Here is a 26516-nt window from a genome sequence, read left to right as displayed (position 1 = left end):
ATGATATAGCATGTGCATATAAATTGGGCTTTGTGATAAAGAATCCTATTTTTTCATACACTTTCAATGTATCCGTATGACAGAAGACTTATTGTTATTTCATTCTATTTTACAGCAATTCCACGCCTGATTTGACGCTGAAGTAGTGCTAGATGTTGATAACTTACTACAGTACGTTACACACTTTGTTTTCAAATTTACAGAAGTTGTAACTAGAAATTTAAACATTGACTGCAAATCAGAGGAATGATTGACAGATATTGCCCACAATGTTTTCTATTTTTGTTACAAAGTCAGGTACACCTAGACTTTGAGGCGCGTATGTCTTTCATTCGCTTTTGGTCGGTCATCGTGTTTGCGTCTACAAATCGGCATTCGTCCAAGTTGTTTAAGCACCACGATGGAGAAGCAAGGAGTCAAAAAACCAGTTGAAGTGAGAACAAGAGTTGTCGATTTGTATTTCCGTGGACTGTCATTTGCTGAGATTAGAGATCGAAATGGTGTTTCAGAGCAGACAGCTTATATTATCGTCAAACTGTTTGTTACCACCGAGAGTATCCTGCCAGGAATCTGACAACGTTATAGACTATGTCGAATATTATAAAACATTGCACCACGCATTTACGGACGGGAAATTCGACAAAAACTACTTGTGTACGGCGGCAACCCTCCCCGACGTGTGATCGTGTGTTGCCAGAGTGATAAGCTTTTTAAAGCGATTATTTGGTGGCACATCAACCTTTTGGTTCTCATTGTCGAGAACTAATCATCGAATAACACCCATTCTACTTACGTATTCAATTTCATTATTGATATACTGGATGCAGTCTTTATAGGACGTTTGTTGCAGGCAGTTTTCAGTTATATACATCGACGTGATACGGATATTTCCATAGTAATAGTGAATGCACTTTGATCAATAATTCTGTCATGATCAGTCGGTCAGCTGGTTCTGTAAAATAACGTTCTTTACAGTACCACCACTGTATGCGCCCTCTCACTGAAATAACATGTGACGCAAATTGAAGTACAAAACTAAGTTGAGAGCCTCGATCGTTTATTGGAGGAGAAATTCAAAACTAATGTACTGCCACTTTTATGGGCGGAGCTTTCATCCAGGGCGCTTCAAATTGCAGACATGCTGTCTGCATTATTTGTAACAACTTATGTAAATGTGAAAACAAAGTGTGTAACCTATTGTAGTAAGTTATCAACATCTAGCACTACTTCAGCGTCAAATCAGTGCCTGGAATTGATGTAAATCCTTTTTATGACAATGGCTGTTTTGGTAATTCTAAATACGTATATAACTTTATATTAGCCAGACATTAGAAATATTTCTGTCTCAAGCTCGACACTCCAGAAAAAAGCGCCGAGTAGTCAGAGCTAACGCAAACATTTTTTGAAGTTTACAACATACTCAACAAGAATTCGAGATTAAGAAACTCCGTGTACCATGCACGGTACACATCACCATGTATGTTAACCCATAGATGAGGACGAATAAAACAAAATACACTGAAACCCCCAACTTGACCTGAAAACATCACAATACTATTAGTAAGCAATCCTTTTGTAAAAGCTTCGAATTAAATTTAGCAAAAAGACAGCCAAACACTAAAAGATCCAGAGACCGCTCGAGAAACATGTCATGCTACGCCATCAGTAGACCGAAAGTCACACACGCTTGTGCAAAGGTCAAAATTGCAACGCCCGCTGAGTGTAGCACTGATATTTTTATATTAAATTATGGATTCAAACATTTTTGTCCTAGTCAAAACAGAAAATGAAAAAAAGTGTTTTCATAAAAAAAAATGCGACACTTACAAAAACGCCAAACTAATGATTTGATTTTGAAAGGTGAATACGAAGGTCATTGTAAATTGCATGATGTTTTAATAAATTCGTTGATTTTTGATCGAAAACCTGTAGGACAACGTTGGATTTGAGACCTGCATACTAGTTCATTTTAAACTTATTATTGCCCAAGATTCTAAAATAACACAAAAAGAAAACCCACGGTAAATTACCACATCACTTCCGCCTTTATATAAAAAACAGGATTACGTGCCGCAGGTGGCGCAACTCAAATCTAATAATCGCGCCCAATAACTGTCAACACGCTGGGCTGTGTTCCGGCTGCCAGAACCGAAGCAATCAGAAACCAGCAATCGTTATGGCTTTCCCGTTCAACTCATCGGAAAACTGGAGTAGTTAGAAAAATAAACACTCAACGACCAACGTCGTGGCGTGGTACACAAGCGTGCCATCGGGATAAAAACTAAATTAGCTTGGAAAGACGGTGGGTTCGAGTCCCGCTCAGAGCTGTAAAAACTTAAACCTTAAACTTGTAATTGGTGGAAATCCCTCAAAAATATAATATAATAAAATAACTTGCGTCTTAAATTGGACGACTTGCAATTTGTTCAACAGTTTCCAGATTGAGACGAGAGATAAACAAGACCCAAGGCAAGTTTTGTTAAAGTGTCGATGGTGTTCCCTATATTACGAAAACAATTCAGGCAACAGACTAATATCTTCTGGTGTTGTGGAATTTATACTGTGTCTGCGGAATTGTTGATTGAGGGTTCGAAGCCAGCAGTTAACATGTTAGAAAGTTTCACAATTAAATCAAATATCCAATAATACCAGTATATTTCATTATTTTAACAACTTGCAATGGTGGAAGTTGACCAAACACAAGTTCTTACACCTAAACAAGTACCAAATATTTGTTGACAAATTTATTCTCTCAATTTAACAACCTTGTAGAGGTGGAAATTAATTAAACGACAGGTATTTACTCACAAATATAACGGTCAATATTTGTCCACACATTTATTCTCTCAATTTAACAACTTGTAATGGTGTAAAATTATTAAATGAAAGTTGTCTACACCAAAATAAGTATTAAATATTTGTTGAGACACTTATTCTCACAATTTAACAACTTGTTAATAGTGGAAATTAATTAAACCCGACTTTATTGAGCAATTATCAACAGGAACGCGTCTTGGCATTAGGGTTAGGGTCGGGTCAGGTATGGGCATCGGAATTATTAACAGGAACGTGTCTTGGCATTAGGGTTAGGGTCGGGTCAGGTATGGGCAACGGAATTATTAACAGGAACGTGTCTTGGCATTAGGGTTAGGGTCGGGTCAGGTATGGGCAACGGAATTATTAACAGGAACGTGTCTTGGCATTAGGGTTAGGGTCGGGTCAGGTATGGGCAACGGAATTATTAACAGGAACGCGTCTTGGCATTAGGGTTAGGGTCGGGCCAGGTATGGGCAACGCAAATGGCAAACACCCAATTTGCAAGATGTACACTAACTGGTTATGGCATGCATATAGTTTACACAAGTAAAACCACAAAATTGGCAATTTTTTGGACAATTGTAACTCAATAATAGAAATATGTTGTATTTCTATATATATACACACTATATACTCTTATCAAATGCACACAACCGGGTTCAATTCCCATGCCTGCCACTCTTTTCTCGCAAACACTAATTTGCAATAAAGCTAAATATGAAAACGAATCATTCATTTGCATGACTACCCATATTGTTCAGTGGATATGTACAATGCCAACAATGCGAGAGACTGCTTGTTCTAATCTAGTACGGTTAGTACGATTTTTGAATGCTAGTGAAAACAGTGCTCCTATAAGTAGGACTTAAATCCCATATGACTATATGAGTATTGTTATTTCACTATTACTCATATTACAGTATTGTTATTTCACTATCATTCAATTTACAGTATTGTTATTTCACTATTACTCATATTACAGTATTGTTATTTCTCTATCATTCAATTAGCAGTATTGTTATTTCACTATTACTCATATTACAGTATTGTTATTTCTCTATCATTCAATTTACAGTATTATTTCACTATTACTCATATTATAGTATTGTTATTTCTCTATCATTCAATTTACAGTATTGTTATTTCACTATTACTCATATTACAGTATTGTTATTTCTCTATCATTCAATTTACAGTATTGTTATTTCACTATTACTCATATTACAGTATTGTTATTTCTCTATCATTCAATTTACAGTATTGTTATTTCACTATTACTCATATTACAGTATTGTTATTTCTCTATCATTCAATTAGCAGTATTGTTATTTCACTATTACTCATATTACAGCATTGTTATTTCTCTATCATTCAATTTACAGTATTGTTATTTCACTATTACTCATATTACAGTATTGTTATTTCTCTATCATTCAATTTACAGTATTATTTCACTATTACTCATATTATAGTATTGTTATTTCTCTATCATTCAATTTACAGTATTGTTATTTCACTATTACTCATATTACAGTATTGTTATTTCTCTATCATTCAATTTACAGTATTGTTATTTCACTATTACTCATATTACAGTATTGTTATTTCTCTATCATTCAATTTACAGTATTGTTATTTCACTATTACTCATATTACAGTATTGTTATTTCTCTATCATTCAATTAGCAGTATTGTTATTTCACTATTACTCATATTACAGCATTGTTATTTCTCTATCATTCAATTTACAGTATTGTTATTTCACTATTACTCATATTACAGTATTGTTATTTCTCTATCATTCAATTTACATTATTGTTATTTCACTATTACTCATATTACAGTATTGTTATTTCTCTATCATTCAATTTACATTATTGTTATTTCACTATTACTCATATTACAGTATTGTTATTTCTCTATCATTCAATTTACAGTATTGTTATTTTACTATTACTCATATTACAGTATTGTTATTTCTCTATCATTCAATTTACAGTATTGTTATTTCACTATTACTCATATTACAGTATTGTTATTTCTCTATCATTCAATTAGCAGTATTGTTATTTCACTATTACTCATATTACAGTATTGTTATTTCTCTATCATTCAATTTACAGTATTGTTATTTCACTATTACTCATATTACAGTATTGTTATTTCTCTATCATTCAATTTACAGTATTGTTATTTCACTATTACTCATATTACAGTATTGTTATTTCTCTATCATTCAATTAGCAGTATTGTTATTTCACTATTACTCATATTACAGCATTGTTATTTCTCTATCATTCAATTTACAGTATTGTTATTTCACTATTACTCATATTACAGTATTGTTATTTCTCTATCATTCAATTTACATTATTGTTATTTCACTATTACTCATATTACAGTATTGTTATTTCTCTATCATTCAATTTACAGTATTGTTATTTCACTATTACTCATATTACAGCATTGTTATTTCTCTATCATTCAATTTACAGTATTGTTATTTCACTATTACTCATATTACAGTATTGTTATTTCTCTATCATTCAATTAGCAGTATTGTTATTTCACTATTACTCGTATTACAGTATTGTTATTTCACTATCATTCAATTTACAGTATTGTTATTTCACTATTACTCATATTACAGTATTATTTCTCTATCATTCAATTTACAGTATTGTTATTTCACTATTAATCATATTACAGCATTGTTATTTTTCTATCATTCAATTTACAGTATTGTTATTTCACTATTACTCATATTACAGTATTGTTATTTCTCTATCATTCAATTAGCAGTATTGTTATTTCACTATTACTCATATTACAGCATTGTTATTTCTCTATCATTCAATTTACAGTATTGTTATTTCACTATTACTCATATTACAGTATTGTTATTTCTCTATCATTCAATTTACATTGTTATTTCACTATTACTCATATTACAGTATTGTTATTTCTTTATCATTCAATTTACAGTATTGTTATTTCACTATTACTCATAATACAGCATTGTTATTTCTCTATCATTCAATTTACAGTATTGTTATTTCACTATTACTCATATTACAGTATTATTTCTCTATCATTCAATTTACAGTATTGTTATTTCACTATTACTCATATTACAGCATTGTTATTTCTCTATCATTCAATTTACAGTATTGTTATTTCACTATTACTCATATTACAGTATTGTTATTTCTCTATCATTCAATTTACATTGTTATTTCACTATTACTCATATTACAGTATTGTTATTTCTCTATCATTCAATTTACAGTATTGTTATTTCACTATTACTCATAATACAGCATTGTTATTTCTCTATCATTCAATTTACAGTATTGTTATTTCACTATTACTCATATTACAGTATTATTTCTCTATCATTCAATTTACAGTATTGTTATTTCACTATTACTCATATTACAGTATTGTTATTTCTCTATCATTCAATTTACAGTATTGTTATTTCACTATTACTCATATTACAGCATTGTTATTTCTCTATCATTCAATTTACAGTATTGTTTCACTATTACTCATATTACAGTATTGTTATTTCTCTATCATTCAATTTACAGTATTGTTATTTCACTATTACTCATAATACAGCATTGTTATTTCTCTATCATTCAATTTACAGTATTGTTATTTCACTATTACTCATATTACAGTATTATTTCTCTATCATTCAATTTACAGTATTGTTATTTCACTATTACTCATATTACAGTATTGTTATTTCTCTATCATTCAATTTACAGTATTGTTATTTCACTATTACTCATATTACAGCATTGTTATTTCGCTATCATTCAATTTACAGTATTGTTATTTCACTATTACTCATATTACAGTATTGTTATTTCACTATCATTCAATTTACAGTATTGTTATTTCACTATTACTCATATTACAGTATTGTTATTTCACTATTACTCATATTACAGTATTGTTATTTCACTATTACTCATATTACAGCATTGTTATTTCTCTATCATTCAATTTACAGTATTGTTATTTCACTATTACTCATATTACAGTATTGTTATTTCACTATTACTCGTATTACAGTATTGTTATTTCACTATCATTCAATTTACAGTATTGTTATTTCACTATTACTCATATTACAGTATTGTTATTTCACTATTACTCATATTACAGTATTGTTATTTCACTATTACTCATATTACAGTATTGTTATTTCACTATTACTCATATTACAGCATTGTTATTTCTCTATCATTCAATTTACAGTATTGTCATTTCACTATTACCAGCATATTTCATATAATTTTTCTCCTTATGTATTATGTACTCTTAAACAATATATTAATATGATTTATGAATTCACTGTTCTTATCAGTTTTTGTTCTGCTATCAGTGAATATGAGAGGGCTAGAAACTAGATTAGTTCTACTAGAACTACCTCTCTTGTGAAGACACTCGTGGTACAGTGGACAAGACAGTGCGCTTGGAACTCAAAGATTGCAAGTTCAAATCACGGTCAAGACAAAATATGAAAGATTTTAAAAAACATAAACGGCAATTTCTGTATATCAAGAAGTCGAGTCGGAAAAACAGAACACAAGAATCCTACCTCACATGGAAGCCAGTCGAAGTACGAACGCAGTTGACAGCTGCAAGTCAACAACAGACACGTGGAGCATTGCTGCTCTCCAAATGGATCCCATTTGGATTGCTAAGGATTGATAATCCCCCTTTCTAACTCTTCCCCCCAAAATAATATATCGCCCCTTTTAGAATGTATTGATCCACACATTAATGAATATTCATGAGCACAGAAACTGCTACGTCATGAATAAATTAGCATAATTTAAACAAAATGCATAAAGTGTAGGTACATCTTCTGTAGTCCTGCCTAGGTTTGTTTGCAATAATCAAAGCTTTTGTGTTTACAACGTGCGAATTTTACTCGTATACATGAAAAATAGTCGAACGATAAGAGCAGAATTAACGACCCGGATGTACCACACGCAAGTATTACAGTGCATGTGCATTTACAGGCCATTGACATTTTCACTCACCTGCTTATTTAAGTTGACAAGCTGTAGCATTTTTACAGCTTGGCTGATCAGAAAAACTTTATTTTGGTCTTTACACCATAAAATTTCTTTTATAAAAACTTTAGGAGAAAATTGCACTCCCATGGACATTAATCACGGGAAAACAACCTTCGTCTGAAACTACCAGATTAACTAGTAAACACAGACAGTTTGCAACAAAAAAACTATCCGATGTACAGTAAACCCGGACAATTTGACACTTACAAACTGACCGATTCTGGAGAGCAAATACAGTTACCAGTTTGTTACGAGCGGGAATACGAGATAGTCTCCCGCGGAACTGGCCGCTAATTTCCCGCACTTCAGGACGCAACACTAAAGGTCAAACAAAGGCACACAACCAGAATATGTCAAAACATACTATTTTAATAATACAATAAACATAAACCATTAACAAGAGTGATATAAATCACAAACCGGTCACCAATAACAATAATAACCCAGCTTTGAATTGCCTACCCTACTAAGGTGCAGAACTCGTGCTGCGTAGTTTCAGCGATAGTACAGTCATTCACAGCAACGTCGACGACGATATCAGTTCTACAGCTCTAAACTACGAGGTCTCAAGGAATGCAAACTACACGACACTGACCGTAGGTAGTGTTACGTGACTCCCATACCGTGCGTACAGGGAAAGCACAAAGATCAGCAAATCACGCTTTTTGGCGAAACACAGGTCTTTGAATAATGTTGGTTTTACAGCACAGAATCACAGCACGTTGTCTCGCATCTATCAGTCTCGCATTCCGAATTGGACAGGCATTATTTGGGACATGCGTCGGAGCGGAGCGGAGCTGCACTATACTATACTATACTATACTACACTGGCCGGGAGCTGGGTGACAACTGACTAACTTGTGTTCACGTTCGTCTTGCACAATCACGAACAAAAGAATATTAATTAGCAATGACAATGCATGCTGTCTATTCTAATTCTGAAGCTGGGCAAGACTCGCTAGCTAACTGGTAATTATCAAAATACATTTATATTACAGCAAAAATAAAAGGAAGCATGGTTAAACAATTACTGGAATTCATAAAAACGAGCATCTTCAATATTGCATAGTATTATTGTAAGGTAGGCAAAAATAATACCTTTCCATGCTTTCTATTTGGCCCGAATTCAGAATTATCGACGTCACTGTAACCGTTTCCAGTGAGTCCCTGCTGAACTTTAAGGCCTGCATTTATCTGTAACAATTTAGGTTAATAATAGCATATTTAATAGTATGGAGATGTACAGCAGGACGTGGGTAACTAAGGAACAGCTGTGCTTTGCCACATCATCAACTTACCTCGATAGATTATAGGTAAAGCCAGATACATGGCTGTAATCATGTTTACATACATGAAACTGAAACTATTTCTTCCAGTTTTGTGTCTGATGGTCGTATGTGGCATTTCATTATTTTCATCACGTGGAATGAGATTAGGTATCAGAGTTGTTACTCCTTGTCCAATGCTGGCCCATCAGACGCAAAGAAATGGCAAACTCAACACAGAAGACGGCATATTGGTTAAATCAGTTATGGATACTAAGAAGGAACACAAAGGGATATCGAACAACATGAACATGTCAGGTAACATTACGAACAGTGGTCATTAATATTTACTAATACAACTATTTCCAGGTATATTCTCAGATTTGGCAGTATGTGTTTTAAGTAAGTATGACAACACGTATTATGACAATTACATTCATTACTAATGTGTAGTGGCATATCACAATCACAAGGGAATATAATGTATGTGAAGAAGTCTAATGATCTATGTAACCATTGTAATTGTCAACAGTTTGTATACTGATATTTTTTAATATTAGTAAAATTATTCTCCCATAAACCGCCGTGCTCTTTTAACATAACCTCGAACTGGCATGTAAACTCTAACAGAACAAGTTTTGTTCATTGCTGTTATCAATAATGCACAACGAACTATCATATTCGCGGCTCTATGGGGTACGATATCCGTGAACAAACGATCTAATATACCAAAGAGGGATATGATAGACGACATCATTAATCTGTTGGACATGTGAAAATATTTCACACCATATCCTTTGATGTAAACCTCAATCATTGTTACTTAATTTGTTATCAATATATTTATTTTAGCTTTATTATTATTATGAACTACAAAATAACATTTCCAAAACGTTTACAGAAAACAGTAGTTGTGAGCTACGTTTCTCAGAAAATCTTCCCGTTGTCGCCTTAGCAAGTCCACCGGGTGCAGGGAATACATGGGTTCGCCATCTATTACAACGAACTACTGGTATATACACGGGATCAGTGTTCAATGATCATCGGATATTCATTAGAGGTGATAATCAAACTATTTAATTTCATGTCAAGAGTATTCAAGGCATTGGATATTAGAACCACTCTGATTCTTATTGTTTTGATACCAATTGATGGATTCTGACAATTCTGATTATACCTACCAGTAGAACCTCGTATCTTATCGACAATGAATTTTTAGACTTGCTGGTCTTAGTTCACATGTAGTAATAACACAGACCACATGTAGTAATAACACAGACCAGTAAATCCATATATATGGTCCACAATCACTAGCTATTACTCAATTTATTCCTGAATTATATCTTTATGAACTGAATTAATAGTATAGTCTGAGAATAAGACTCCAGCCTTGTCGGTTGTTAGACAAGATATATCACATTATTGTTCACATTTATGCTGAATTTGATAACAATAACAGTGTTGTTTCTTTCCTTAAATTGTTACTATCTTTTTGTAAAAAAAGGATTTATGGGTGAACGTGACGACCCAGCATCAGGAAGAACTCTGGTGGTAAAAATTCATGGTGGAAATGACCAGGTAAATGCAACGTTTAGTTCAGCAATTTTCCTGATAAGAAATGTGCTTGACTGCTGTATATCAGAAATTAACAGACGCAAGACTCGGAGCCACACCGGAGTAGCAGAGGCAAAAGGTAAGAGATTCAATGAACACAAATACGAACATGGCTTTTTGTATTTCAAATGCCTTTCTGCCAATAAGTCACGTGCTCTAGCCATTAAACTAATATGCAAAGTCACAACATCGTTCAATTAGACTGTTTGGTGGTGTAATCATTAGTTATTTAGAATACAGTTAATCTCTCAAAAAAGTGTTGTCATGCGATCTAGCCACAACAGTCGTATATAACGTGGTTGAGTAAAAGAATGTTAAAATACTGTTGTCAAAAACGGTATGTGTTATTTACTGAACGACCACAGTCACTTGCATTTCTTTGGCAGTGAATCCCGTCGACACTAGAGGATTCGACTCGTGCCTTTTGAACTGCTAATAATATGTCTTTCATACAGATTTTCGGCCACGGGCTATACAAATTCAAGCCTCCAATCTGCATAATGTCGTCACTTTCTGGTTAACACGATACAATGGATCATTGTTAATAGTACACTATGAGGATGTCATGAAAGATACAATAGGTGAAGTTACCCGTATGTTGGATTTTCTCAATATCAGCGAGAAGGAACGTCGAATGCATTGTGTCAAAGAAGACTTGGAAGGACAATTTCACAGACAAGCGAAAAACAAAATTACCATGAATGAACTGGACAATAAAACAATAGAAATATTAAAAAGAGAATCCAGTTATATATCTGAGCTATTATCAAAACAAAACCCGCGTTATAACACATTTCAAGGAAGAAAATCACACAGAAGTTTGCAATGACCATTTCGGTAGAAGTTGTAGTCTATGCAACTAAACTGGAGAAAAAATTGGATTACAAAATTGACAAAATTAGTTTAATCTTCAAGTATTTAGTGTAAATCTTAATATAAATACGGTTGTGATTTGAATCTGCATAAAATACAAGTGTGAGGTTCAAAGGAGTAAAAATACACATTAATCTTTGGGCACGTAGCAAAGTATTAAATATAAAATATTTGACAATAACCAGAATGAAGTCCGTTATTGACTAGATGATAAAATGTTGACAAAAACTAAAGTCATCAATTGTAGCTGAAATAGCATTTCACATCTTTTCGAGGCATGTAGTATTCGTGGAGGAACACTGTTAGGATGCAACACCTCTGTTATGTATATATGACGTAAGTGTGAAAGGCATATTTCAAAGACAATACAGTCTTATTATATTACAGTAACGTAACTGTTGCATGATCATTATAAAACACTTAGCTGTGACAGTTTTGTTATTAGTACTTCACTTTAACAAGTTATTACAGTAGGCGGGCAATTGCCATTGTCCAATAATACATGGGATTTAATGTCATATTCATGACATCACGGAATAACAAAACACAAAACATAATAACTGGCTGACAAAAATACACACGAATGGCATTGCTGAATGATGCAATGTATTGTTACACCACTGATTGCGACGCAGACAGTTTGCAACAACACAATTATCCGATCTACGAGTAAACCTGGACAATTAGAAACGCAAAAAGTGCCGATTATGGAGAAAAATTCCTTTACTTCAGTCATATAATTATATATATCAATATCAGACATGTCCATACAAAATAAAAACGACGTATATACTAACTACGACAGAGTCGACACAAGCTTTAATCCGTAATTAATTAATCAGTATATGATAATTCCACTGACGTCATCATACATCACCTCGTGTAGGGTTAACATATCTTTCTCTTACTGATTTCTCTATGTATGCAATGTCGTTGCTGATTGTTTGCCAGTCAATTGTTTTGTGTTCTTAGATTCCTTTTTCTTTGAATAAAGATTTGTATAATGTTGTCTTTTACTCCTACAATCATTGATAGGAAGTGTGCTGTTTCAACTCGGATAACTAAAATTTAATATTAATAAATATATTGTAATCGGATTTGACGTAAGTTCATCTCAAATTGCCCCCGGATTAGTCAATGTGTCTCTATTTAAGATGTTTCATAACACTCGTGTGTAGCAATCAGTTTCTAATCCGCAGTAAATTTGTCGCAGTTTTCGTCTTTTAAGCGTGTTAGAACTGAAATGCCGAATAGTGAGAACAGAATGTTTTTATCATTGAAAAGTATTAAAAAACATTAACATCAGTAATATTCTTCATAATATACAAGTATTTCAAAAGAGCCGCACACACTTTCGTCCACATATATCACAACTACAGGCATGACACTTTTTAATTATAACAGAATTTTGAGTATAATTGCAATACATCTTTTTTATTATGAGCATCATCATATTATAATTAGTAATTTGTCAATTATAACCTATTTCAGGCCAAGGTATTTTTTTCAGTTTGACCCGTGAACCACCTACAATGAACTGGAATTATACAATTTCAAAACTATCATTGTAATTATTTATGCAAAAAAACGAACCAAAAAAGACGCTGACGTGGAATGGCTCTGATTTGCCACGTTAAAAAATTTAATCTCGCATTACATGGTTTTGTTCATCTTATTATGTTGTCAAGCAGTCATGTCTTTGAAAATAATCCCGTTCCGAGAATGCTTGGATAACTTGCATGATTGTTCAAAACGTGTTTTGATTACGTCAGCAACTGTTTGTGGAATTATTCACAGAGCTGAACTTGACATGATTGACTCAACTAGGCAGTACTCCGATGACGAAACATCTCGTTCAACCAGAGCGCCTGCTATTTCTGTCACTAGAAGTTCAAATTTAAACTACTGACCGTACACAATCTACATGAGTGGTCTATCGAGGATAATTGCAACAATTTATAACAAACCCACCACGATTCTTTCATATTAAAAACTCCTCGTTATTTTAATCTAAAACGTATCTATCAGTGTATTTTTGTATGTGGTTTAATTGCTCATGAATATTCGATGCGCAACTTTTTCTAAATGCATTCCTTCTTAATTTATATTACCATTCACATTATTACGCATATCCTCCCCGTCGTCTATCATTATCTGCGCAGCGAAAGAACGGATACACAAGAAGTAGTTGAAACAGATAACTGAAGATTTTTCGACCTAGCAACATCAATTCGTTCAAAGTGGATTTTTTATATTGGTTGCATTACGGTGGAATATTTTAACTGTTTTTTTTACAGATGACCTGGAAATGGATGTCTCACTATTATACAACATTTCATATACATTGCACAAAGTCTTTTAAAAAAACAGTGCTATATTGGTTGGTGTAACCGTATCCTGTAGTAGCTGTCAAATGAAAAATCCACACAGCTTCGATTCTATTACAATTAAAATAATCCTACAATCCCAATTTTCCGCGAAGTGAAATCTATTGGAACCGCTGTTGTGTCATTAAATAGCGAGGCAAGATGAGACGATGATGGCGCAAAATGACGTCATTTGATTAGATTTTTGACGGTCAGCATGCACATGTCATACAGTCTCGCACTGATAACTACCTCGCAAACGTTGTCAATAAGCTGTATTATTCAATTAAATATAACAGCTACAATGACTGTTTTATTGTCATTCATTCAGTGCCCAGGCGCAAACAAAAACATGAATGTACTGTTAAAGAGTATGGAACATGAAAGACGGTCAATTGGGCTAAATTGTATACAGTTGGAGTTGAAAAGTAATTGTACCATGACTAATAATTTGGACCGCGGATATACTTATAGTAGTATGTAGTGAAGTGTACTTTGCGAATTTGTGAATAGTTGGAGGCGTGGCATGTAAACAACCTATCATAAGACTGGTTACGAACCACGCCGAGGTTACGACTCTGTTAGCCTCGCTCAACTGTTTCGTAACCAGTCTTGTGATTGGTTCTTGACAAATTCTGAATTGGCCACTGTGCCGTGCGTTCGGGCCAACCGTTAATTATTCATAAATTTCATGTAGTTTTCTTGATTTATACTGCAGATATAGGTAACATATGGGTAAGGCTTTGGCGAAATTTGAAAAAGCAACTAATATTCTTCAACCTGGTATTTTTTATAGATTTTATTTTTCATTATGTTCGTCTGTTTTTTCCAGTTAAAAAAATATGAGCTTGCTGGAGCCTTCATCCCCTGTTTATTTCTTACACAATATACCAGCCGATACCTCACCTCTCGCTCACAGGGAGTGCGTATGGTTAATCATAATTCCTGGGCTCCGTTTGATTTAACATGGTATACTGAGTAAAGCTGATAGAAAATGTTATATAACATTTTTAATCTAATCGCGAAATAAAGCAATGTACCACAATAAAATTGGTTCTTAAATAATGAGAAATGGTATAATTACACGCACACACACACACACACACACACGCACACACACGTACGTCAAGTCATTCATCTATCCATCCAACAGTCCAATTACTCACGTGCCAAAGTAAATATATCAGCTTTCTTACATGCAGCCACAATACATAAATTGCATTTCATTTATATTATGGAATAGTTCTGACACATCAAAAACGTACATCAAATGAGTGGAATCCTACGGAATTGGGTCACACTACATCAAATGCTAGGCAAAATACTGCTATATCGTCGTGAAGGCAGTCATGTCGTGTTATGGAGTAAGTACCTGAATGGTAAATGACCACAATATAATACGAATACCAAAGACGTTGATGAAAAAATGTGTCATTACATCAGCTTTTACTGAATTGTTTTCATTCAGTGAGCAAATCGTGATCGCCTTTCATTTGTAGTCGACTATATTTGTGTATATTTTCCCAATTGTAACCAATTTACTGAAACTCATAACGGCGAGTCTATTTAATATTGAAGACTTTTAAGATAACGTTGTCGATATTAAATACGTTCGTACGACTTTTGTTAAACCAAATTCGACATGATTTACGATATGTCACCACACCACGTGTAACGACGGAAGTTAATTATTACCATGGTTTACCTGTGTCGCAAAGGGGTTGTGGCTTGTGACAATATTCGTTATTATACTGTGGTTATGTACAGCAGGACGAGTCAAATCCTAACTGGGAACAGCTGTTAATATTAAAAGCATCAATTGCCACATTGAATGTTATATCGACTATATTTAATCATGTGTACATATGCCAAACCAAAAATACTTCTTCCAGTTGTTTGTCTGATGGTCGCATGCGGAATTTTATTATTTCCATTACGTGCCTTGCAACCAGGTACAAGAGTCGTTTCACCCAGTCCCTTGATAATCTACCAGAAACAAACACGAGGACCAGAAGACGCTATGTTGGAAAAACCGGATATGAATACCATGAAAGAACACAGTGGAACATTTACACATACAATGAACACACCAGGTAGATTTTCTCAGTCATATTGTTAATATCAGATATTTTCATACCAAAAAACTTCTAAGTAAATTAATTATAACGAGACAACATCAGCGTCAACTTAGCATTAATGTCTGTTAATTTGTGCAGGCGTGTATGCATTTTTTATAACCTTGGCTAATTGAAGAACTATATAATTATATATTGTGGTTGTCATAAATCTGCCTCACTACCTCACGACCAGTCTAAGAATTAATTATCTTTTCAGTGTGGTGTACACCACAGTAATGCAGTTTTAACTGTGGATAAACAGTTACTTGTAACTACACTCACATACAAAATCGCTCTAATTAATGAACACACATACTGCAGTATTCAAATGAGATGACGTAAAGTTATAATGAATTCAGACAATCATCACACAATACAAAAACAGCTGTGAACATAATCCGCTTTTATTGGACGAGGCAGACTACCTCGGTACCCATTTATTGTGTATGTATATATGTGGCGATTGCATGTTGGAAGGCAATAGTCATTTTCTTTATCTCCCAGAAAACACAAACTGCAGCCTTCGCTTTTCGGAGAAGAGGCTTCCTATTGTCGCACTAGCAAGTCCACCTGGTGCAGGGAATTCGTGGATTCGTCATTTATTACAACAAATTACTGGTATATATACAGGATCAATATACCATGATGGGCAGATAATCAATAAAGGTAAACATTGAATAATATGTTTCTGTTCAAATTGATATTTGGTTCAAAGTACACATTAATTTCTTTTCTTGCTTTTAATTGTAATTCGCATTTTCACAAAGGATTCCTGGGTGAACGCGAAAATCCGAACTCGGGAAGAACTCTCGTGGTGAAAATTCACAGAGGGAATTCTGAAGTAAACAACATTTTTACTGCTGCCATCTTGTTACTTAGAAATATACTTGCTTGCTGCAACTCGGAATATCATAGACGCGGAAGTGGGACTCACACAGGAATTGTACAAACTAAAGGTAGAAAATTAAATAAATCTAAACTATATATATATGACTGTGAATCTGGGATTAATGTAAGGTTATTACGAAGATACCTCAAAGTATGCACGAAGACAGCACAGCGGCAGTATCGACCGACGTTGTATTGTATTTAACAAATGTGTCTACTAACACACCACTGTTCTATATCTTCGTAATAACCTTATTATTATACATCATGTCAATGCCGAAATCTAATTGTTGATACTTACAATTGTTTAAGAAAATATAGGTGTTAAACAATTACGAGCAAACAATTGAGGTTACAATTGGTCGCACTAGTTCCGACCTAACATGACCCGACAGCAGATGACCTGACAATTGATTTTTGTCTAAATACACATCTTGTACACCTGTGTTAGACACCGATGAGTCAAGCATTGGTCTACGAGGGATAGTATTTAGCAAAACTGGTTGCACGCTACACAGAACACCACTGTTGAAAACCGACCAACACTATAGTCATATTAAGACCGAACGCTACCAGTAAATGTTATTGTTGAAATCAACATAGTAATACACAGTCCGCTAGCCTGATAGCCTATCCTTCGTTCTGCATTTACTAGGAGTGTACTTTCCTTAGTTCCAAACAGTACTCGTTTACTACTTTTTCTATGACCGTTTACTGGAAAAGTACTTCCTTGTGTTTCATGCAGTCCCCATGTACTAGTTTCCTTGTTCGCAAAAATACCCGTTCACTACAAGAGAACAGTTTTTCATAACGAGCTTGATCTCACATACTGTTTTTAAAAAATGAACCATTTTTAAATTTCGGTAACACCGCGTGATAATTTACATGACTTATTATGTTATTTCTACGGGTTATTGACCCATTATCGTTTTATACAAAAGGAGTTACGTAACACACGTACACTGTGGGATGCAGAACAACTACCTACTTCAACTAGAACATTCAACATTCTTTAATTGTATGGTACGAGTGTTCTTCTTAATTGTTGCAAAATTTAAATGATATTTATTAGGAAACTTTTATATAGAAATTGTTCTTATATAATTGTGTTTTTGAATGTGGTTGTTACAGTGCTCACCCTGGTCGAGCGACAAAAACAATGAGGTGTTTAGAGTACAATTCTACGGCCCCAGCATTTATGATGTACAGATAATATACATTCAACTAACTTGTAGCTGCATCACCAAAAAATTTACAAAACAACCACAAAGTTAATATCAATCATAAACATAATGAACATTTATTTATTTATTATGTATTATTCATCGGTTGCCTTACTACATTGCGCGGGCAATTAATATATTTAACATAATCTGATTTAATGTCAAGGTAACAAATATTGAACATAAATAAGTATCTAGGGCTTAATAAATTGTCTCTTTAAATCACGATGTATTCATGGCTCTGATATAATTATTACTTTTTCTACAGTTTTTAAACCTCGAACCATACTGAAAGGAGTTCATAGGCTACATGACGTTGTTACATTCTGGTTAACACGATACAATGGATCATTGTTAATAGTACACTATGAGGATGTCATGAAAGATACAATAGGTGAAGTTACCCGCATGCTGGATTTTCTCAATATCAGCAAGAAAGATCGGAGATTGCATTGCTTAAAGAAAGACCCCGTTGGACCATTTCAGCGGCCAACACATGAAACAATTACATTGGATAGCCTGGACAATAACACGATTGAAGTGATTAACAAAGAATCTAATTATATAGCCGATCTAATATCAAAACGAAAACTTTATGACGCATTTTAAGGGACACAAACAGCAAGACCAGTAAGAGTTGAAGTACATACATTTATTCACGGGAAAAGTAATGTTTATTTATGTGCAGAATTATATACTGTATATCTTGTTTATGACGTCACAGATTCGAATTACGCATTCACCAAATGTCATTTTAAGGTGTCCTTTTTTTTTGCTTTGCGACGTAGTGGGAAGTACATTTGCCGATCTGTATGTTCGAATCACATGTTTTATGTGCCTGTAGTGTCGAGTACATCGTATGTGTGATTAACAATCTCGTATCCAGTGTACAAAAACAGTATTCAAGAATTCATACAAGTAACAGTACAAAATTAAACAAATGTGTAGATGTTCCGTCCAAAATGTCGAGGCAGGTAGCACTTAAAATCCGTCATATTTAAGAGTTGTATATATTTTGTGATTAATCTCCTGTTCATCTAGATGCTTTCAATAGATGCATTTCGTTCCCGAGTGACTTTTATTGTAGAAGAAGCTCAATACTCCAATTTGAACATATATTCAATATATGTACATAACACTCAATCCAGGAAATGATTGCTGCTATGCAATCAATCTTTATGATGCACCGTTGCTACTGTGTGCGTAGCTGCTGGCCTGAATATATTTAGAATTGGCTAACTAATTCTAACAAGGCCTTGTAGAATAGACTCAATTAAGATAATTTTTAGTTGTGTACATGGAAAATTTCAGCGGACTGTCAGCAGAGTGCCTCAGATGTGTTATGCAGGTAGATGAAACCCTTATAAACGTCACACACATGATGAGCTTTCAGACTTTACTAAATCTTTGTGAGCTCTTGGGATTGGACTAAACCATGAGACCACAGGGAACTTACCAATGATCTAACAAAACTGAGCAAATTGGATGTTGTTATTGCCACATAGCAGAATAAACTCAAACACTGAAGATTACAGGGGCGAAATTAAAAAGGATTCAGAGACCTTAAAGGTTGGCGATCTGCTTGCCTGGACCAAGACAAATATAAAAGATCACAGGTTGTAAAATGACGAGGACACTAAGCTGTGCATCTGCACACTCTCCCGGGAGCGAGGCATAACAGCTGGTCGGACTTTACAAAAGGTGACTGCTCACAGATGCAATACAGTGTCAATAGTTAATGAACGTCGGCCACCAATTCTATTATAATAGCCGAGCGCATTTTTTGCTTTGGTAACATTGTAGCACGAGTTCTACAATGAACAAATTGAATACTTGTGTATGAATTCATTGACCTTTGTAATGAAAACCTAGAGAATCTTTGTATAAAACAGTTTTTGGCAAAATATTATTGCTACTCAGGGTATACAGAAACGGGAATGACCAATGTTGGGGGCCCTCATAGTACAACATTGTAGACAGTGGCCAGCAAGCATATGTGCTAAACGAAGGGAAAGGCTGAAATGGTGTTCCTGAGTCCCGATGCTGAAGCTGGAATGCAATTCACTTTGGGCTCAATTGGATCAATAACCAGTGGCAACCTATAATTCGTTGAAACATTTACATAGGTACTATTACTCTCGAATGTCTCGTCCGTCCTGATTAGCATAAAATCAAATTTCAATTTGGACAGAATGAGAAGACTGATAAAATAGAATCGTGACAGGCTTTAATAATACAATGATTTAAAAAGGTTTCAACTAAAGCCAGCCAATCGTCGACCTATCATGCCATCACTGCAATATGCTATCCGTGAATGACCAACTTTGAGCATGCCATAAAACATTCCCGGGAATACATGTACACTCAAACAGTTGTCAATAACTGATAGGCTACTTACTAACAGGCTCCTATCATTAATGAACATACTAATTTCGGGTCGAGATAAGAGTCCAAAGTGTGAAGTGCTTGAACAAGTGTATTCATCGAACTTATACTGCAACTGCTTTTGTATAGAACGACAATCTTCAAATGTATTGTAGAAATCACACCTGATGTATATACGTATTACCTGCTAACCTCATTCAGAGGAGCGAGTATGCATGCAAGAATATTGCGGGGAAGGGTGTATGTTCCACTTGTATCATATGATAATATACTAGCCCCGGAACACAACCTGCTTACTAGTAAATACAAACAAAAACTAATCCTTTCTTAGTAAGCAGGCAAACAAAATCCAGTGAATGCAGATTCATCATAACACAGAAAGGGTACTTTCCCAATAAATGATGTCGAATGGTGCTGGGTGAAAACTACATACATAATAAACACAAAAGGCAAAGAGTGGTTTAAATTGTGACGGAGTCAGAAGACTTTCTTTTACAGCAAACAATAACATGGGATGAGTATGGTCTGACACTGCACGATTATAATTGAAATCCGCAAATACTTTTCAACACCATTAGTGTCATTACCAGCTGTCATAAACAATTGAACAATGGAGTAGAAAACGCCATATATACACGAGCCGCCCATTGCATTTCCTAGTCTATCACCTGCTGAACGTCAATGCTTGGCTAAAGAAGAAACTTTATTCGTGCCTCATATCTTGCCACTAGAAAAAAATACTTAAAACGTAAGGAGTAAGTTGCATTATCAGGTAAAGACTTGGCTCATAATTGGAAATATGAATATTTGAAACCCCTTGTTTAAATGTGTTTAAGTGCCACAGATTATGAATGTTTAATCAAATTAAATGATTTTACACTCAGTATTGATCAGATTATTTGATGCATTTCATCTCTAGTCAGTGACAGATGGCTGAAATTATGGCTATATTAATGCTTGTACATTTGTACATTTTTAGGATATTGTAGCAAGGTTTCTGCTGCTGACATATCAACAGCGTGACTACGCAACTTTGATAAAACGCTGGATCGGTTTTACAAATATTCGCATCTGTATTTATATTACAGCACAAGAATGACTCATAGTCATAAAAAAGGTGGTAGAGATGTAGCTTTCATAGTAATTAGCCTACTAGGGGCAAGTACTTATACATCACCGTCAGAAAAAGTCAGGAAACACTATCACATAACTGAAATAGAGTAACTATTATAAACGTAAAAAAGGGTTCACTGACATGTAGCATACAACATACACTGGAATTGTTAACAAATAACTACTCGATATAATTTATCACAGAAAACTGTTTACTAAATATGAATAAAATAGAACCCAGTAGTGGTAGAAATAACAGCAAATAACTACATTGATCTAATTTGCATATTTTTGGGAGGGCGTGGTCATTACTTCCAAAGGCACATCTACTTGTTTCAAAGTGTGATCCTACTACATATGAACTGAATTGTCCCAATGATTGCTCGGATAAGAGCAAATAACTTGCATTGATCTAATTTGTATATTTTTCGGAGAGTGTGGTCATTACTGCCAAAAGCACATTTACTCATTCCAAGGTGTAATCATACTGTCACGCCCATAAGTTGCCTAAAACAAGATAAGCTCAAATTACAGGTCGACAGATAGGGAAAATTTGTATGAAGGGCTAATATCAACTAATATCTCTGCGATGACAAACAGGGATCTCTTAATACGGTCGAGATAATGCGATAGTTCGTAATGACGTACATCAACCTACTATAATCAAGGAGAGACATTCACATCATTAATTAATGACTCGGACAGGTCAAATAAACAACAAGGGTGAATCCAGGTCAACAGTGGGCACATACAATTGTTCGTACACAGCAAAATAATTGTCACATCACTCGATGGGGTATAAACTAACAATAGTATGACAATAAGCACTACAATTACAGGAATTGGCAATAATGTTCACCACAATAATTACTAAAGTTGTAGGATTCAATAGTGAAATACACAATGTATATGTGTAGCGGAAACATCAATAATTATAAGGGTATGAAAAGTCTTGTTTGATACACCAACACCAACATGTTAACAGGTACAGCAACTCAATAAAATTCTACATGAACTATAGTACAATGTAAAGCCTTAAAGTGAAAACTATACATGCCATGAATGTACCAACAGTAAAAGCCCTCTATCAACTATCAACAGGTGGCATAATTGTCTCGTCCTGTGGTCGAACAGTCTCTTTACTGCTACTATTAGACATTGACTCTGGCGCAGGCAAACCACCTTCACTATATCTCTTGCTCGTGTTTTCACTATTAATATCTGGTCATCAGATGAACTCTCTGGCTCTGGCTTCAGTACATGAACAGGAATGTCAGGATTCACTCTCTACAATGCATATCAAAACACGGTCGTCAGGTTCCAAGTCGGCTTCTTTCGCCTTTTTATCATAAAGATATTTGTTCCTCCTCGCTCTGTTAGTCATCTTGCTCCCAGCTATCTTATACGCTGCCTGCAGGTCCCTATGTACTCACTGTAATAGGTCTCTTTGTCTTTGTCACTAGGTTTCAAACCTAGATAGATATCAATTGGAAATTTAGGATGCTGTTCATGCATCAAATACCATGGTGAGTAGCCGTTAACTTCATGAGCCGTGCAGTTGTATGGATGTGTTAATGCATTGACTTGTTGAGCCCAGTTCTGTTTCTGTTGAGGTTGTAACATACCCAGCATACCCAAAAGGTTTTATGTAATGTTCCACGATCCCTGCATCATGAATGTGACTTCTTTACTCAGTGTACAAAAGTGAGCAATCAAGCGACTCTCAAAATGTTTTCCTTGATCCGAATGGATCCTAGTTGGAATGCCTATTTTCTGCAAGAAATTATCCACCAATACATTTGCTGTCACCCTTGCTGTCTGGTTTTTGGTTGGCACTGCTTTGGCGTTCTTGATGAAATGGTCTGTAATGACCAGAATATCTTGGTATCCACCATTTGAAGGTTCAAGGGATAATAAGTCTATACACAATTACTCTAATGGCATGGTTGCCAATATGGGCACCAGTGGAGAAACTGCTCAACCTATTGCATGAAACTGTCGAGTACACCTCTAACATCAACGAATTATGTTCATGACGTCATCTGTCATACCTGGCCAATGGAAGCATGCACGCACCAGTTCCACACTGCGTTCCTGGCTTAGATGACCCATCTCATTATGCCAATCATACATTGCTGTCTCTCTGTTACTAGGCAGTAAGTACAACTGGTTCACCGTATTGCTTTTCGTGTCAGTCTTCCGCCTGTACAACACGTATTTTTCTACTCCTTCAATGCAGTGGATACTTGTTTGTTGTCTGCGTACAGGTGGTGTACCACTCAAAATATAGCTATACACCGTAATAATTCTAGGATCCGCCATGGGCCAATTGTAAGTTTTTCCACTCGGCATGACTGACTGAGCCTTTAGGAGTATTATCATTTACAGACAGCATACAATATCTTGGAATGTTGCTAACTATTTCCACTGCTGGTACCATAAGAGTAAGTTTGCTTTCAAGGATTGCTACTACGGCTTGACTGCTGATCACCATCAATTCTTCAGGTTTAGGGGAACCAAATCCCGAACCAGTGGGAACGTCCTTTCTCACCTGTGGAGTATCCCACTTGTGGCCTCCTCGAGAGAGCATCTGCATCTCCATTGAGCGCCCCACTGCAATATGATATCCGAAAATAATAATCCGCCAACCTTGCCATCCACAGATGACAAGTTGCGTTCAGTTTGGCGCTAGTGGCGACGTACACCAACGGGTTGTTGTCAGTTAATAACCTGGAAGTGGAGACCTAACAGCAGATCAGGAAACTTGTTTGTCACCACCCGCTTCAAGGCTAAGAATTCCAATTTGTGTGCAGGATACAGTCTCCTACTCTTTGAGAGCTAGCGACTGGCATAAGCTATCACTCTTCACATTCTTATCCTGTATCTGGTACAACGCTGCTCCGAGTCCCAGCAGATTGGTATCCGTGTGAAGCTCAAACGGCAGTGAATAATCTGGATACCCGAGTATTGGTGGATTCGTGAGTCGTTCAACTAATGTATCAAATGGCACCTGGCACCTTTCACTCCCTTTGAAATCAAGAGGTTTTTCACGTACGATTTTTCCTCCCTTTGTACGATGTTTCGAATATAATCCAATAGTCGAGTTGTTCAGGGGCTTTTCTATTTTAGAAAAGCCTTCCACAAATCTACGGTAATATCCAAATGGCACCTGGCACCTTTCACTCCCCTTGATATTAAGAGGTTTTTCACGTACGATTTTCCTCCCTTTGTGCGATGTTTCGAATATAATCCAATAGTCGAGTTGTTCGGGGGCTTTGCTATTTTAGAAAAGCCTTCCACAAATCTACGGTAATATTCACATACTCCCAAGAACAATTTAGTCTCCTTAGCACTGCAAGGTACAGGCGAAGTCCTAATCACTTCTGTCAAGGCAGGATCAGTCTTAATGCCTTCACGCGATAATAATAGAAGTGACCGTATACTGAGAGGCTTTCAATTATCTGTGATCCCACTATTTCCTTTTGACATCTACATGTCACGCATTTGCTGATCAACTTTCGTGCTGCTGCATTAGCATTAATACCCATGTGCCGACTCCTAACGTGCATCTATGGCAAAATAAGCTCAGACACTTTAGAAAGATTATTTTGGCAAGATTATTGGTAGCTTGTATCGTCTGGAATTGCTGTAACGTTGAGGCGCCCTCCTCGATGCAGGACATTGTTTTTATCAATAATTGGGGTAATAAAAATACTACAGTTGAGGGCACTCTCAGGGTATTACATTAATTGAAACTGACAGTACTTTTATTGTGATTATAATTGACAACAAAGCAAGGTCAGGAAAAAGATGTGTAAATTAACTGACATTTATTATAGATTGAGATCATTTGTTACACATTTCCTTTGGTCTGATGGGGGCATTTTTAAATCATATCTGAATGAAATATTTTGGATTCTGAAAAATCTAGTCCGTCTTAAATCCTCCAGTAAATATGTTTGCACATTGTACTCATTTATTTAAAACAATTCTTGAAATATATAAATAAAATAGTCTGGCAACTCTCTTCAATTAGGATGTACAGTCGTTTTTGATTTGTAGCCATAATGAACACTTTTTATTTTATTTTTAAAAAAACATCCTAATTTACTTTTAAGATTGCGCTCCATTTACAAGTTCGTTTTTTATCCAACCATTATCCCATTGTGCATATGTACAAAGGGAGTTATATTCAGACGTTTTCATTTAAAACGAATTGTTTTTGTTAAACTGTTCGGCCTTTCGGATTTTACTGAAAACAATACGATTTATTCCTTACAGCCGTTGGTTAATTCCCAGTAAAGCCACACCTGCTGGTGGTGTTTCTAAAACTTATTGTGTACATTCTTGTTTCGAAAACTTCACATGAATGGTGAAAACTCAGCGGCGTTGCTTTGTACGATAAATACCGTGTAGTGCATGTTAAAGATTATTTGTTGGTCATTTATTTATAAATCTCGTATCTCCTATGCCGAGTGTCTTTATAGATTATTTTGTTAGTCATTTACGCCACTCTATGTATATTTTCAATATAATAATATTCCTGAAAATCGGCTAAACAAATTCCTAAACAGGTATCACAATTAGGTGTATCATAATTCACGTTATACATATTCGTGCACATCATGTTCTCCAAAATGCCAATTGTTAGGCATTTTCTGCAAATCAGCTCATTATATTCAACTTCCTTGTTGAAACGATGATCAAAATGAAGACTTGGAAAGACAAAGGAATTTCTGATAGCGCGTAAAGAAAT

At 35.0% G+C, this 26516-nt stretch overlaps 2 protein-coding genes across 2 annotated transcripts; both read left to right on the top strand.

The window, feature by feature from the left end:
* Positions 1 to 400: 400 nt before the first annotated feature.
* Positions 401 to 12063, top strand: LOC146734401 (sialate:O-sulfotransferase 2-like). The gene is made up of 4 exons (XM_085508236.1): positions 401 to 554; positions 9293 to 9499; positions 10686 to 10874; positions 11251 to 12063. The coding sequence occupies exons 1-4, from the start codon at positions 401 to 403 to the stop codon at positions 11622 to 11624; spliced, it is 924 nt and encodes a 307-aa protein (XP_085364362.1). The 3' UTR covers positions 11625 to 12063.
* A 3826-nt stretch (positions 12064 to 15889) lies between these two features.
* Positions 15890 to 19014, top strand: LOC146734400 (sialate:O-sulfotransferase 1-like). The gene is made up of 4 exons (XM_085508235.1): positions 15890 to 16127; positions 16656 to 16817; positions 16919 to 17107; positions 18531 to 19014. The coding sequence occupies exons 1-4, from the start codon at positions 15890 to 15892 to the stop codon at positions 18869 to 18871; spliced, it is 930 nt and encodes a 309-aa protein (XP_085364361.1). The 3' UTR covers positions 18872 to 19014.
* Positions 19015 to 26516: the final 7502 nt, after the last annotated feature.

The sequence above is a fragment of the Saccoglossus kowalevskii genome, chromosome 14, assembly GCF_978046115.1.
Source record: "Saccoglossus kowalevskii chromosome 14, keSacKowa6.1, whole genome shotgun sequence".
Lineage (NCBI taxonomy): Eukaryota > Metazoa > Hemichordata > Enteropneusta > Harrimaniidae > Saccoglossus > Saccoglossus kowalevskii.
The sequence above is the reverse complement of the archived record's forward strand: the minus strand, read 5'-3'. Positions and strand labels throughout refer to the sequence as shown.